The 16,774-nt window shown below is 35.0% G+C and overlaps 1 protein-coding gene across 3 annotated transcripts in view; it reads right to left on the reverse strand.

Annotated features, from left to right (window-relative positions):
* Positions 1-16,774, reverse strand: part of VMP1 (vacuole membrane protein 1) — a 105,783-nt gene that overhangs the window by 7,990 nt on the left and 81,019 nt on the right. For all 3 annotated transcript variants that reach the window (XM_045513750.2, XM_045513751.2, XM_010951027.3), the window contains 2 exons: positions 14,052-14,168; positions 10,101-10,162 (listed from right to left, as the gene is read on the reverse strand). In XM_045513750.2, coding sequence (XP_045369706.2) covers positions 10,101-10,162; positions 14,052-14,168 — 179 coding nt within the window. The remainder of the gene's footprint in view (positions 1-10,100; positions 10,163-14,051; positions 14,169-16,774) is intronic.

The following is a 16,774-nucleotide window of genomic DNA, read 5'->3' on the forward strand; positions in this document are numbered from 1 at the left end:
TTTTCCAGCCAGATGTGGGTTTTTAGAAAATTACTATGTGCCATCATAGAACTGGGGCACAGTGCTTAATAGAGAGAATATAAACTTGAAAAAAAATTGATTTGTCTTGTTCAGCTCTATTTACACAGGGCTTATATAAAGGTTAGGCAGTTGAAATACCTAAGGGAATTAAACAGATATTAATAAAGTAAATATTTAATAAAGGCTCTGTTCCTTTCTTAACCACTTTTTTTGAGGATCTTAGCATTAATGTGGTCACATAAGTTACATCATTGGTTTTCCAGAAACCATACTGTGTGACATAGACTCATAGTAAGTCTACAGGGCAATAAACCTTTATCTTTCTTAGAAAAAAAAAAGTGCAGGCCAAAAAAAATTTTTTTTAACCTTCGTTTCACTATTTGTGCAGTACTTTGAGGCTGATTTATTTAACATCCCTCTGATGATTAACTGAATTGTCTAAATAACATTCTCAGGGTGTGATTAGTCAAACCACTGAAAGTTTAAAAATGTGAGAAAATGTTTTAGAATAAGATTCAGGTCAGGGTAGTATTAGAAGAAAGAGAAAAGAAGGGTTTAACCAATTCTACTGCTGCTCTAATTCAGAAAACATAAAAGAGATCTTTTGAAGTAGACTGCTAATGACCAGTACTTTGTGATAGTACCAAAAGCAGTTTTTAAGGGCAGGAGAGTCTAGACCAATGCTCTGCAAACATTTTTGTTTTATGTATATGCTACTTATGCAAACCGCAGAATGCACAAATAGAAATTACTGGATAAAATGAAGATGAAATCTAAATAAAAGTTTTAAATTGCTACTTTAAATAATTATGATGGCTTTTATGTTATCATTAGTAAATATTTCTGATTAATAGGGCATAGAAAAAACACAATAAATTGCAGCATGCCCACTATAGGCCCCTAATGTATTGTGGAACTCCTATTCTTACCTCAGCCTACTTTTGTAATAACATGTGATATTCTGACATGAGGATCAGACTAACGGTGAGCTACATCCTCCATGTATGTATGGCCACATAAACTATATGTATGTGTGTGCTACCATAGTGTTATATACATTACAAAAATATGCAAAAAAGAAAAAAACAAAGACGAAAATAAACAGAAGTTCTATTTTAGTCCCACTCTGATGGTGGAGACCACTGGTTTAGACCTTGAAACTAAACTGCAAGGGGTACAAATATATAATACCCTGTTCCCAAAAAGTCAAAAATATCTTAAGGCTTAGTTAGCCAACCAACTCAATGCAAAATTGTTAGGTAACATACTAGAGAAAAAGAAAGATCCAGATTAGGTGTCTCTTTTTCACTCATCCTCCCACGAGGGCCTTAAAGAATCTAGACAGACAAAGATCAAGAGAATGAAATCCTGTGCCCACAGTTAAACTTATATTTATGTTTTAAATGAACATCAGGCTCTTTAGCATTTTCTTGATTGAGGATCACTGTATGTAAATCAACAGATCAGATTCATCCTCTGACTCTAGAGAATTCTTCTACCAACTGAGATTTGGTCTGGGAGCAGAGGAGTAGAACCCTAAAAAGACTCTTCCAGACTGAAGCTAACAGAGTCTTCTGCTAAAGAGACTGAACTTTACCAGTAAGGTACTAGCAGGATACATTTTCAGGGATGAAGCAAAAGCCTCTCCCTATTCCACCTCTATTACATGCTGATCTGTCCGCTGAACAAAAGATGCAATGACAGTACCGTGGAACTTCAGTGATTCAGCGACAAGATGGACTAGCAATTCTCTTTCTTGATAAGTCTTATAAATAATTCTTTGTTTTCAGAAATGTGCACATTTTTAGTCAAACACTGTAGAGTTAAATACAACTGCCCCCCACCCCCCCTGCAATGAGGCTGCGATCTAAACAGGCTTAACGGTTAGTATTTTAATGAGTTGTCATTTCCTGTCTGATAAAGATTCTCACAGTATTTAACCACCAGTTTCCCTGGGGCCTGACCAATACTAGAACTCTATTCATAGTGACTCAGAATGGATCTCAGACACCCGGCCTGATTCAACGATGATAGATTGCCCTACAAATGAGGGGGTGGGGGGGACTGTCTTTCCTCCTGAGGTCCATTGCTCTGGAGCTCAGGCGGGCAAGGAGGAGGAGGGAGAGTTTATCCTACAATCTTTCTGAAGAAGCCAAAGGCCATCATGCTGACTTCCATTAATATTTACAGCCTTCCAGTCCTCAGATATTAGAGAAAGAAGAAAAGAGAGAGAGAGAGAGAGAGAGAGAGAAATAAATTGATACCTAATTAATCCAGGAATATGACAAGTAAATGAACTAGTGCTAGGTGCAAATCAACTTAACCTAGTAGAAACAGGATCTATTAATCCTATATGACTAAAATTTAACTAAGTTGTGAATCTGAATCTTTGAAGCTGATAATTATAAGAAAAAAACTGGTAACTGATATATTCTACTTGCTTTTGGATCTGAAGTGTGGAAGCCTGACCCAAACCAAGTTCCTTTTACATCTCAGGATGTTCAAATAGTGCCCCAACATAAAAATCAATTCAAAACGAAAATTATGTGCTACACTAAAAAAATCTAGGGCTTTCTCATATATACAAGTTTGGGTTGATAGATAGCCTCTGGCACTGTCTAAAATTCGTTGTGATTCAACCTCAGAATTTGGGATTAAAACATCTTGAATTTCATTCACAGCTGTGCCCCTTTCAAATTATTAAAACCTCTTTTATACTCAAGCTAGTCCATTGTGTGCTGAGTAGTATTATAAACACATGACACCATCAGCTTCTTAGTGGCTGTGTAGAAGAAGACCACTGCTTTATCTAGAAACGTCAGGTATTTTGTTTCTACTGCCTCACAGCGTATTTCTATCACAGCCTTCTTTAAAAAAAAAAATCGCAACTGCCCTTGCTTTTGAACATTTGGAATTGTTTTCTATAAGAATCAGAACAGAGTTAAGATCTCCTTATAATTAGCAGCTACTCTTTGAAATACTCTATCATTAAAGGGAAGCTTTTGAAAACAAAACCTCATTTCAGAATGCAGACTTGAGTAGTAGGAACCAAACAGGCATTTATGTTAATGAATGAGGCCAGAGTTAAAGAAGTAGTCTGTAAGAACCAAGTAAAAGTGACTGGCTGCCAAAACAAAACCCTGTTGAAAATCAACTGCTTTCAGTTATAGAAAATGACAGCTGATGGCAGCTTTATATGGTGACAAATCAATCTGTGGCTGGCTGGATGCCCCTCCGAGTTCTAAGAAAGAATGAAATCAGCAACAGGGACCCACGGACCCAAAGAATAGTTTGAAGAATTTTCAGTTTAAGGTGAAACGGCACAGAAGCTCATTGGTCTTTCTATCATTCAAAGTGGCATGATGGTGACTGGATAAAAAAAGTGACAGTACTGACTGGAATTTAATCTCATCTAAGAAAAATCCAGTTACTCCAACCTTTAGGCAGAAAATCACTAAATGCAGCAGATAGTCTACAATACAAAAAAGTCACGATGTCTGCCTTCAATGAACTTAATCTAGAAGGGTGATCAGACAGAAAAAAATGCATATAAACCTTCACAAACTTAGAGTATAGAACCCAGCAGGTTTCTCAAAGTAACACCAGTAGTAACCAGTTTCAGAGGTGCCAGGTAGATACAGACAGGTCTGAACGAGAAGAGAAGAGTGGACAGGAAAAACTCATGCTGACTCCCTAACAAATTCACAAAGCCATCTGAAACCAGCACTCTCACCCAAACCCCCACTGAAAGTAAATTGCCGCACTGCCTTCTACGGCATTCCCTCAAAGTCCGTCTGCTCCTCAAAAGATCTTGAAATCTTCATTCCAGTTTTGAAGGACGTGGTTAAGCCAATCCACTCAGGCTTTTGATCCTATCTCCTTACATCTCTTATCATTTACATGAATTTAGATACGTTTTAGTTTCCCCTTCTATACAGTGATACTAGCTTACAGGTTTTGTTAGGGATCATAAAAATGTAGGTAAAGTTCTGGCACACTGAGTGTTTTACTAAATGCTAACTTTCATCCCATGCCTTTTCTTTATTTTGTTTGTATTTTTCATCTCCAGCTTTTTACCAGAATATTTCCCTCAGCCTAAAATACACAGAGGTCTCTCCTAATAATGAATACATGAATTCATTTAGTCAATAAATATTTATAGAACATTTAAAATGTGTCAGGCACGACCTTGGCCTGATTTTTCCTTTACCCAATAGTTCTGTGTAGTCTAATATAGCTGAGTTTTAGTTTTCATCATTCTACAGAAATGCTCTAGTTATGTTAATAGTCACTTCCTAATACAATGTCCATTTCTCACCTTACAGTCTAACTCCAGAGTTCTTGCTTTAACCTTCATCTATGCTGCCTCCCAATATCTATAACAAGAATATAAAAGAGTTAAGAATCAAAAAAGAAGATCAACTCTAAGAAGAGGACACAAAAAGGAAGGCGTTTTCTACCGGAACGGCATTTTGGTTTCTTTTTTTTTTTTTTTCCTTTCTCAAGTGGAGGTACTGGGAATTGAACCAAGAACCTCGTGCATACTCAGCATGCGCTGTACCAGCTGAACTACACCCCGACCTCCTGAACTGCAGAAGACTATATTAAAATCAGAATGTACAACTGGGTCTCAGCTGCTGGGGTTTTAAAACATATATATCCTCTTCTGGTTAATACAAATGTGTGTGTCTCATGCGTCCATAACTTTTTCTGACTCTCTTACAGCGATCAAAAAAAAGCCAAAGAGAACCAAGCACACAAACCATTTTATATTTTAAAATGAGAGGATAGATTTTTTTTCTTTAGAAGAAAAAGTCCAGGCCAATAGAGCTCATTCTGACCACTTGTCACAGAGTAAGGAACAAGAAACAACATTAAGATTCAAGCACTTAATTACTCACTGGTTAAAATGATCTCTCTTGCCACAGGCAAATCCGACTCTGAGGTCAAATGTCAAGTTAACTCAGAAACAGGAGACAGCAAAGAAGAGCATGGAACATTCTGTATCTGGTAGAAAGTCCCTGCTCCAGCCAACCCCATCCCCCGAGTTCCATGACTGAGCTACGGAAACTTTCCTGTGTGGTAAAACTGGGGACTTTGTCTTCCAATAAGACCCTGGCAACCTGACAACGAGCCAATGTTCTGCATATGGTTTGCTACGAGTCATACGCTTAATGTTATTTTCTGGGAATTCTCATCCTCTCTATTTGGTGAGAATACCCGGAACATGTCATTTTTTTAAAGTTGGTCATGCTTTTTAAGAAACACTTCCAGGTTGCTCTCATTGGAGAAAATCTAAAATTAAATAAAGTTAGTTTTAAATCTTAATGAAAAAATAAAAAAAAGACTGCAACAAATGTAATGCCTTTGAAGCTGTAAAGTTCCCTGGTTCTTTGGTTCTGTCCTCTGACTTATTTCAACCCAGGATACCAAATTGAGAAAACTCCATTACATGCCTAATCTTTCTTGGTCTCTTTGCCAAATACACCATAAACCAAAAGGCCTTCTCCTCAAGGCTATTATCTATTCTAACCTCTCTCAGAATATGTAACTGATTCATTACATATTTCCATATATAACTAGACAAACCCTTTGATTTAGGAATAGACAACAGTGATATCTTCCCCTAAGCCCAGAGATCCTAACGACTGCTTTCCAGAACTGTCCAAGAAATAAACCTACAAATTATTTCTAGTTCAGCGATGGGAATTATTTACTCTTAAAATGACAATAAATTTTTGCGACAGGGTTTACATTATCTCTGGGACCTTAGACTGTCATAGGATGACATACCATAATAAAACTTCCACAGGCCAAAGGAATACTTTAGGGTATCACATGTAGCTGGGCCATTTCACAGTTTTATTGAGACTAGAAGCCATTTGGGGAAAGGGTATTTCTTTCAGTCATCAGTACAGCATTCAAACCTACATAAAACTGATACTCACCCTCACCACCAGAGACGTAATGGTCCACACAAACTATGCCTGCCACCTGGGGGGTGGTGAGTAGCTTAACACGGCAGGCCACAGGCAGACCTGCCTAGGCAAAATCTCATCCTAGGCAAAAACTAAGTTATCAAAGACTAAGGGTTATCTTGCTTATGTTCAATCTTTCTTTTATTCACTTTTCCCCTCTTCTGTGTTGCCCTTTTATCATACTCTAGATCTTTATTATGTGCTTACCTATCTTGCACTAAGAAACGCTCACAGAAACACTTGTTCAAAACAGAAAAAAACATAGAAACATTCCAAATGTCTATCAGTGGGAGAGTGGATGAATAATTACCCAATGGAATAAAATATAATGGACAAAATGAACAATTTCAGCAGCACATAATATTAGCAACATAATAAGTGAAAAGCCCCCAGAGATTACATATATAGTTTGATAATAACTGTATGTAAAGTGCTCACGATGTTCAATAAATAGTATCCTCAAGAATTATTTATATAATCTTTGACGAAAAACTTTGTCCTGGTTAAAGGCATTTTATTCATCAGAGAGTAAAGAAATGGGAACTTTCTTCAAGGAGAAGTAGGCTTTCCCTCAATCTTCCCTGAGAGCATAACAAAATAGTCACCTAGCAGGCTTTCTATTCACATCAATAGAAACTCTGGGGAAAAAATGAGACTTTAAGGACACAGGCAACACAAAAATTGAGAGGAAAGGTATTTTAAAAATTCACATGCCTTAGAATTTTAAAGCGCTGACATGAGTACATTTCAACTCAACTGTAAGATGTTTTGAGACAGGACATTTCACATTTTGATTGGAAGTTGGAAAGGTGGTCTCCTGAACTGGGGAAGAAACGCTACTTAAAGAAACTTGTTTGAAAGAATAGCAACTACAAGTGGATACAGACAGGAATTAAGTAACTGGCCTGAGGCAGAGTTTATACTCAAACCTAGATTTGTTTTGTCCAAAGCCTGTGTGCTCTTTTCATATTCTACTCCATAGCTGTTTTTGACTCTTGGGATTCATTTTTCATTCTGCTTTGCCTTAGTATCTCATAACTTTATTTTAAACTGAACTGTTGCTGACTTTTTTTTTTTTTTGGTCTTGTCTTTTGATTTTTCACTCTATCATGGCACATAGTTTTAAATATCCTTCAAAAAGTTGTATTCCAAACTTTACTAGTTTAGTTTGATGATTTGATATATATGCCATTTAGAGTTTTAACAGTGTGCAGAGGGAGAACCAACAATTAAAGGAGAATGTTTCTAGAGCAGATTACATGCAGTCTTTTCACTTCAACTCAACAATGAGTCAAGGGAATCAGTCTGACTGGTTTCCTTCCCTTTCCTGAAAAAAACTGCTAAGTTTTACGATTATGATACAAAATAATAAGTTCAAGTCTACTGAAAATTCATTCTCCTTGTTTAACTTAATTTTTAATCTAGGTTTTCTGACACTATTTATTAAGTATCATCTGAACACTTGTATAGCATTTCCTACTTCAAAATGTAGGAAAGAAAATCATGCCAAGCTCAAACAGAGCATCTTATTAAAAGATAATGTTATTACGGACAAAGATGGAAAAGGTACCCATTAGCATCTGGTTATAAAGAATTATTATCTGTTGTAAAGTCTAATTATTTATACTGTTCAATATTTCATCTAGACAAGAAGTTGATGGGTAATCCCTGTAGACAGCACTGGGGAAAAGATGAATATATCAGCACATTCCAACATCTGTCTCCTGAAAAGAATTTTTAAAATATGACATATGAAACAAAACAAAACCATCACCCATTCCAGTAGACCTTCAACACCTAGAATAACTTCATGCAAAACCACCTTTAAGAAGAATCGGTGGATTTTTTTTTTTTTTTTTTGAGGGGCTGTGCTAGAGGAGATAGGAAAGGGAAGCAACTACTGATTTTGAAAAACATACGAAATTCTAACTTCAATTTATTGGCCTAACCTTAAACACACTTTTATTTCTACTTACTAGAGATAAGTAATATAATTTCTTAGAAACTCCAAAGGCTGGGGAAACAGAAGAATCTGGGCTATACAAATGATCTGCTAATTCTTGTTGGTGGGACTTTTATTTGAACACCATGTGTTCATTTATTCACTAGATATTTATCAAGCACATGCTATGTGTCAATCAAGATGCCAGGAGCTTTGGACACAACAATACACAAAAACAGGCATGGCCTCTGCCAGTAAGAAGCTTACAGGTTAGTTGTAGAAGTACAGTAATCATACACCCTCAAAATGAACATAAAAATACAACTGTCAGTGCATGTAGTACATGCTGCTGAAAAAAGAGGTCCCTAGGAAAGAGGGTATTTGTGACCTAGTTAGAGAAGGTGATTTGTGAACATAATAGCTGAAATCTAAAGGACATTGCCTAGGTCACTGGTTTTCAACAGGACTGGTGGTAACAGTAGGGGCTGACATGGGACACTTGGCAATGTACAGGATAGTCCCCCATTACAAAGAATTATCTGACCTGAAATGTCAATAGTGCCAAGGTTGAGAAACCCTGAATGAGGCAAAGGGAAAAATCAGGAGCAAAGACCAATGGTGGGAGAGCCAAGCAGAGAAAACTGTAGAGGATAGATCATTCAAGGCTATACAGACCATGTTAAGCAGTTTTAGCTTTATCTTAAGAATGAAAGGGAAAACAAGTCATTCTTACAACATATGGATTTGAGTGGGAGTTAGCTGTATGTCCTTCAGAATTCTCTCAAGGCACAATAATCTCTAAGAACAGATGCAATGTCTTCTTTGTATTTAAAAAATAAGGGGCAGGAATATGCCTTCTTTCTTTTTGAATGTGATGTATGGTGACTTATAAACCACATTTTTATTTCAATTTTTATTATGTTCCTTTCTTTTTCTTTTTTTTTGGTGGAGGAGGTAATAAACCACTTTATTTGTAAGAATTCAGGCAACAAAAACTAGAGTAATTAAAATTTAATTCACAAGCTATAATCTATATTTCCAATCAGAAACTGAGCAAGTAATAAAATCAGCAGCTGACTCCATGGAGTATATTCTCAAGAATATATTTTCCCTCAATTATTACGTTAATACTATACAGAAAATACCAAAAATGATTTTATTATAAAACATATATAGAAGAGTAAATATAACATATAATGTGGTTCAAAGAGTAATAAAACCCATGATCTCACTTCCAAGTAGTAATTTTTTAATAGCAAAAACTTTTACAAATATTTTGCTTTATAAGTGGCTTTTATTTATTTTTTATTTTTTCCCCTGTTTCTTTTTCTTTACTTTTTTTTTTTATAAGTGGCTTTTAAAATAAAGATTTGTATTAAAACTACATAAAGGGCACTTGAAGTTAAAATTTTTCCACCACTGGGCAGTTACACTATTAAATGAAAAGAAAACCTCTCTCCTATAAACACTGAATAAAAAATCATATATTGAAAAAAATTTCATTTAATATCTGGCAGCATTCACATTTCAGTTGACATTAATTTGATTAACCAAACAAGCCTTTCTCTACTGTTTTATCAAAGTAAACTCCACAAATTTGTAACATTATCATTTAAAGCATATGTTAAAAAAGCTTTGGATAGTTTAGTCTTTCTAAATGGCCTAATTTTTCTTTAGTGAAGTAATTAATAGGTTCATAACAGACATAGTTTGGTAATATCTTATCATGCCTTACTTAGTGAAATATTAATATTTTATGAGAGATTTATATTTAAATGAAATACAACTGTGTATCTGGCATCCAAGTTTTTAAAGCACTGTTAAATAAATTGTAAGGATACACGCATGTCTGCTACATAAAGAGAATTTCACATTTTTTTGGAGGGGCAAGTCTCAAACTCCAAAGCTCCTTTTAAATCAACAACTATATGATTTGATACAAGTTTGGTTTAAAATTAAACAAGGATAATCTGAGCTTCATCCCTTCCTGCTGCAGGGAAAGAAGTTCATCTCCAATTTAAAACAAGACAAAAGATTTTTCCTTCTCAAAAAACAAAGAGCTACCACAAAAATTCTATCCCAATAAACACTTTTTTAAATACATTTCTTCCCATTTAAACAGTGATAATATTAATATCAGTCCTTAAAGAATTACTCACCCAATGAAAGCCACCATCTGCTCCACTATATGTTTGCTGAATGTTATGATAACGAAGATTTTCTGTTGGAAAAAAAGCCAGCTAAGATAAATATTTCTCTTATCAAAAAAAAACAAAAAAAAAACCCAATATAAATTCACAATTCTGATAATAGTCTAAAAAGATGAGGTGCTGCTTCTAAATGCAATTTTAAAAATTCTTCAACAAAACAAAACAGCATTTGACAAATGCTACCTACTTTGTATTTTAAAGACGTTTTTCCTTAAGCACAGTACTAGTCTTGCCAGGATACATGACCATGTCTGAGGGAAAAATATGAGTCATGAAACTCAAGTCTGGGTGGACGTTCCACATGTTCTATGTACCTTAGAACAGTGTCCTCAACTTAAGTCATGAGTTCCCATAGAGACCCCACTACTGACATTAAAGCTGATCAGCCTGATGACAGTAATCTGGGCTAAATCTAATCCAGGGGCCCTTGAAAGAATGTATGCCCTTCATGGAAAATTTATAGAAGTATCATGAAAGCTCCATTCTCAGATCCTGAATGAGCTCGGACTTTGAGGCTGTATATGAGAAAATAAAACTGAAGGAAATAAGTTCATAGTTCTTTTGGATGTTTGTTTATGCATCTATTAACTTGAAAAAGATATCTATCTCATGAAAAAAGCAAGAACATATAGATGTCAAATAGTTACGAGATGGATGATGATTTATAAATAATTATCCAAATGATATATGAAGATCTTGACGATAATAAATTATTACAATCATTTAGGGAGAAAAGCATTAGTATATGAGGTTTCTTCTAGTATCCATACTAAAAGCCAGTTACTTGGAGCTATAATTTTTTTTTTTTAACTAAGAAACAGGGTTGATGGTTTGCCTCTTCGTGATTTCACCATCATGAGTTTCTCCTACCATCATTTCCTACCATTTAAAACAAGCCAATTCCCAGATAATTGCATAATTTCATTTCTTGAAAACAAAACTTTCTTTTTATATGTAACAGTTTAAAAATTCACTGTGCTGGGCAAGACATTTGAGAACAAAAGTCTCAGAATACTGAGGACGGAGGGCTGAGTGGGGAATCTACCAAATAAACATGAGGCACAGATCCCCAAAGAGGCCACTCAACCACGTGCACAGAGGAAATAAAGGGAAGGGTAGAGGAGGAATACAAACAAAGATATGGGTGCAGGGAACTAACGGTGCTAGAATGAACAAAGAAGAAACTACCTACCTGTAAAAAAAAAGGGTCTTTCAGTGGAAAGAAGAACCTTAGACAGATTTGTATATTAAATATTTACTGAGTGCCTACTGCATGCCAGATGCTATTCTAGGCACTAGAATACCTAAGTGAGCCAAGAAAAACAAAATCTCTACCCTCATGGAGCTTATATTTCTGTATATTTGTGTGTGGTGGTTAAGACGGAGGAAGGTCTTCAGAGGCAATAAATAAAACACATGATAAGTAAATTATATGTACATGAAATACTATATACATCAGTATGCTGACTTCTCAGCTTCCTCATTATTTGGGAGAAAGGAAATGTTTCTAAGGGACCTTCTACAGGCACAGGAATTGAACTTGCTCAGTGGAAAGAGAAATCCCTAATTACCACTATTAGGTGGGCTGATGTGAGACTTTTAGGGAAATTTAACAGACAGAATGATATCAATAAAAATAACAATATACATCAAGGAAAGTTTTCTAGTTTAAGCTGAGGGAAAAAGAGAAGAGAACCAGGAGAAGAGATAGGTTTACTATTAGATTACAGAAAAATCTGTATAACAGGGGAGCTGTTATTTCAGAAATAGTTATAAAGTTTATATCACTCAGTAATATTGCTTACCCAAGGAATGAGAAATGTTTATTGCCCCAAGCCACATCTGGATGTATGCCTTTACAAAGTATGTCTCTCTCACACAACAGAACACAGAAAACATAGCCCATGGTCTCAGTTTAGTGAAGGAACTCAGATTCTTTCCTTTCAGAAACACAGATGGATTTTAGCTTTCTTTTTTTTTCTTCCAGATAGATACAGACAATGAGCTTTGACTTTACAGAGTTTGGCTTGAATTCTAGGGCCTTAGCCATATATTTTATCGTCTCTAACACTTGCTTCTTCCATCTATGAAATATAGATATTACCACTTCACAGGATTGTTCTGAGATAAGCAATGACAACTGCCTGGCAGGTCATTAAATAATTCCATTTTCTTAATCATATAAGTAAGTGATAGTTAAGAAGTCAACGCAAAAGAGTGGAAAGAACACGGGACTTGAAGCTGAAACACTCAGGTTCAAATTCCAGCTGTTATTTACTTACTTAGGCAACTATCACCTATTTACCTAAGTTTGATAATTACAAAATGAGAGTAAGAATTTCTCCTTCTCTGTCTGGATTATAATAATTGAATCAGATGGCATACTAAGTACTTTAAAGTGTGAAGTATTACATGAAAAAATTAAGCATCATCATAACTTGAAAAAAACTTCCTGAGGATGTTTTAAAAATATACTATTTTTGAATACGCTGTAATGAAAGGTCCAGTAAGTTACCCTGTAGGGTACTTTTAGCATAATACATTTTATTACAATTTACAGAAAGTTAGCACCTAAAGCAGGATGTATAAAGTTTATGGATTCCTAGAGAAGTTGCTGTTATAAAGGGAATTTAAATAATCTGTTATTGTTCCTTAGGTATTACTACTTTCAAAGGACTCCAAAAAGTTAAACGAGTTTATCTGAAAAATCCTGTCATGGGATTTTAAATCTTTACCGAAGTAACTAGCATTCCAATATTTAAAAACCCATTTCATCGAACAATGTACCTAATTTAAGTGGGAGAAAATATATTCCTTGAAGGAAGAAAAATAAATACTTGAAATTCTGAGTGACTATCATGGCAGGAGAGTAGATGACAAGCTCAATGAATTTATCTCAAACACCAAAATCGAATATTAGAAACTGGGCAGGTAGAAGCAGCTGAAATTTTCCTTTTTCATTCTCTTCTAAGAACTGGAGGTAGAGAGGTATTAAGCAGAAACTTGGGGGATAGAAGTGTTTTTAATTATTAGGGAATCAGACCAGGGCAAAGAAATTATTCACTGTTTTTGCCTGTCCTTTGGTGAATGCTTCCTTGTTGCAAATCTCATTAATTAAGACACTCTTTTCAGGTTAATTTTATTTTATTCTAGTGAGATTTGCCTTTCATATCATAGTCCTAGAAGCACGTATCTATTTCCTCTCATTTAAGTTCTTATTCTTAGCCTCTTTTCTCTCCTCTCATCATATATGCACACATACACACACCTACCCTAAAGATTTTGTTCAGAGTGGTTTTGAAGACTAGCAGATTCTCACTTCTCTAACCACAAACCACATCTCTTTGCCACCTCAGGGCTCCCTTTCTTCCCCATTCTTCTCCACATTGACTGGTATTCTATAAAGGGTACTGGTTCCTTGAGAGGAAGTGTTATATATAGAGTGTGTGAAAGAAAAGTAGAAATAATGAAAGGCAGTACTTCCCCAGCTCATGGTCAGTAGAGATACGACATTTTTGGACTATGTATGTTAATATGGTGTGCATTTTCCTATATAAGAACATTATTTTTGTTAGGTAAAGAACAAAGAGAGAAACAGTTTCACAAGGCAAAAAAGCAAAATAAAGAGAGGAAGGAAAGGAGAGAGGAAGAAAGAAAGCAAGAAATAAAACAAGGAGAAAGATAATAAATAGGCACAATTTTCCAACAGAAGGGAAATTCTGCACCAAATTCACTAACCTCTAAATGACATTTCATGGGTGACAACCTAAGCATACTACCAACCAAGAAGCAGAACCAAAATCTTTACAATTTGCCTTGGATCCTGGAGCAAGAGAAATATGTTTCCAGTGACTTTTAATAGGGTCATCACCATTAAGCAGGGTATCAGAGTATAATTACCTGGATATGCATTTTAATTATTGCTTTTCCAATCAGAGTTGCACCAAAGAAAGTCCAAAAAGGTACAAGAAAGTGTCCACATGTTATTCCAGCCAGATCAAATAGAGGATTTGGAATCTGTTTAAAAAAAGAAAATTAAAATGGGACATTCATATATAATCCAAAGAACACTTTAATTTTACCACCTATAGGTGTGTGGAATTATGCTTTACACCTTGTTTACAACTGGAAAGAGAGGTGTGGGTTCCCTGATCAGTACTAGACTGTCTAGATGGCTGGACAAGCATTCTAATGTATCTAAAAGCTGGGTCTCATATTCATCCCAGGTGGTTGTCCAATCCGTTCAAAGCAAACCCAGCTGTCCTTTTGCTTATATTACTTATGGCTAATGCCCTGTAAATATACTTTTTTCATCACATTAAAACTGGATAAAGTCAATGGATCAGGGGGTAGGGTATAGCTCAAGTGGTAGAATGCATGCTTAGCACTCATGAGGTCCTGGGTTCAATCCCTGGTACTGCCATTAAAAAATAACAAATAAACAAATAAATAAATAAATAAATAAATAAGTAAGTAAGTAAGTAAGTAAGTAAGTAAGTAAGTAAGCAAGCAAGCAAGCAAGCAAGCTAGCCAGCCTAATTCCCTCCCTTCTTCCCCCAAATAATCATAAAATAAATTTTTTAAAAAGTCAATTGATCAGCAGGAATTTAATCCCATTCAGTAGATACTTGGCCATCCAGTAGCTGACTTTTAAGGTAAGGTATAAAGTAGTTTCTAGCACAAACAAGCAAAATAAGAAATGAAAGTGGAGAAATTACAACCAACACCAAAGAAATACAAAAAATCGTAAGTGAATACTATGAACAACTTTATGACAATAAATTGGACAATCTAGAAGAAATGGACAAGTTTCTAGCACAAATAAGGTAAGGTATAAATGAAGAAAAAGCCTTAAGATTATTTCAGTAGTTACTAGGGTTCTAAAATCTTTAGCTTAAAATAAGATTATCTAGAAAGCGCTCAAATCTATAGAAAGCATTCTTGTAAATTCACAAATATATTTATAGGTGGATGTGCTTTAATTTCTCAACATTAAAAAAAATTCATTATTTGTATTGTATTTTATGACAGCCCAAGGCCGGCCATGGGGCCATGTGATTTATTTTAGAATGAAAATCAAGTGTGGAAATACAAGAGCACAGATTCATATGTTGTGAATAATCGGTCCCAGACAAAGGAGTGATTCACAACAAATACCTTTTCTGAACATTCCCACATTTCAGGAATGCCAAAGGACAATTTCATGTAAAAATGCAAAGAAACCACAAGCTGTTTTTGAGCATTTCATCCATTTTTCTCCCACAGAAGTATTCTTCTCCTTGTGTCAGTTGGTCAAACCATTTATAAGCCAATTAATTTATGTAATTTCATGTTTGAACTTTCAAAGAAAAGCCCAGTTGTTTAAAAGATATTTGTCACGTATGTTCTTTTAAAAACAATGCCATAACTAAATCAGAATTCAAGTATTCTTTTGTTAATAACACTTGGATTCAATAACTCAGTTTTATTTTTTCTTATCCAAATTCAAAAGCTCTATGCAATTTCATCTATCTTACAACCATGTAATAGCAATACCAATTCTACATCCTTACAGCTGTTATTTCTTATATTTTCTCATGACTCTCACAACTCTATGAATTAAAATTTTAATTGTTTTCCTTTATTATCAGACTTCATTACATATTGAAATGGTAATTAACTTTAAGTATACAAGATATGTAAATCAGAGTACATAAAAATTAGAATGTGTTAACATGTCAGACACCTCAGTATATGTTGGATACTCTCAGAAGAGCATAACCAATGAATTTGTTGTGACACGTGCATGTTATTTATTCTTTTTTCTCAACTGCTAACTAAATACACAGAAAGGAAGATTCAAATTAAAAGCATATTAAGTAGTTTTAAGATTTTCCCCCAACTAGGAGTTTAGTTTATCTTAGTTTAAATGCTAACAAAATAACTAATTAATAAACTTCTTACACCTTAAATCAAGTCTACATACTTATTAATACTAGAGTTTTTCTAGTAAAGAGTTCCTAGAGGGTCAAATTGACCTGTTAATTTATGTTAAATATTGACTATTCCTAGTCAAATACAAAGAAGACTGGCTAATACAGAAAGTGGAATTCTAGCAGGTTAAGACAAAAGCACAGATGAGTGCTAAAGAATAATTGTCTTCTGTAATAAATTAAAGGTATTTGTATTTTCCCCATATTGAATTGTTAGGTATTTTTCTAAGGTTTCTACATCAGTAACTCACTTAATCCCCCAAACAATGCTATATACAATATCATTACATCCATTTTACCAGTAAGAGAAGTGAGATAGACAAGTTAAGCAATTTGTTTCATGTCAGTGGCAGCACAGCAGGATTTCAACGCAGCCACATGGCTCCCATGCTGTCCTCTCAGCCTCTCAGCTAAGGATGTTATCCTCCTTTAGGCCTCTGAGCTTAATCCTATTTTGGGCTTCCACGGCACCTTTCATTTACCACTGTATTTAAACTGTCTCCCTCACTAGACTTCAGGATCCTTGAGGAAAGGAAATTCCCCTTTCATTTCCTCATCCAAGCACTCAGTGGTTGAGACAAAACTGATGAATAACAATAAAAAATGGCTGAGTACTTGTGTTCTAGGTACTGTGTTAGTTCATATATAATA

The sequence above is a fragment of the Camelus bactrianus genome, chromosome 16, assembly GCF_048773025.1.
Source record: "Camelus bactrianus isolate YW-2024 breed Bactrian camel chromosome 16, ASM4877302v1, whole genome shotgun sequence".
Classification (NCBI taxonomy): domain Eukaryota; kingdom Metazoa; phylum Chordata; class Mammalia; order Artiodactyla; family Camelidae; genus Camelus; species Camelus bactrianus.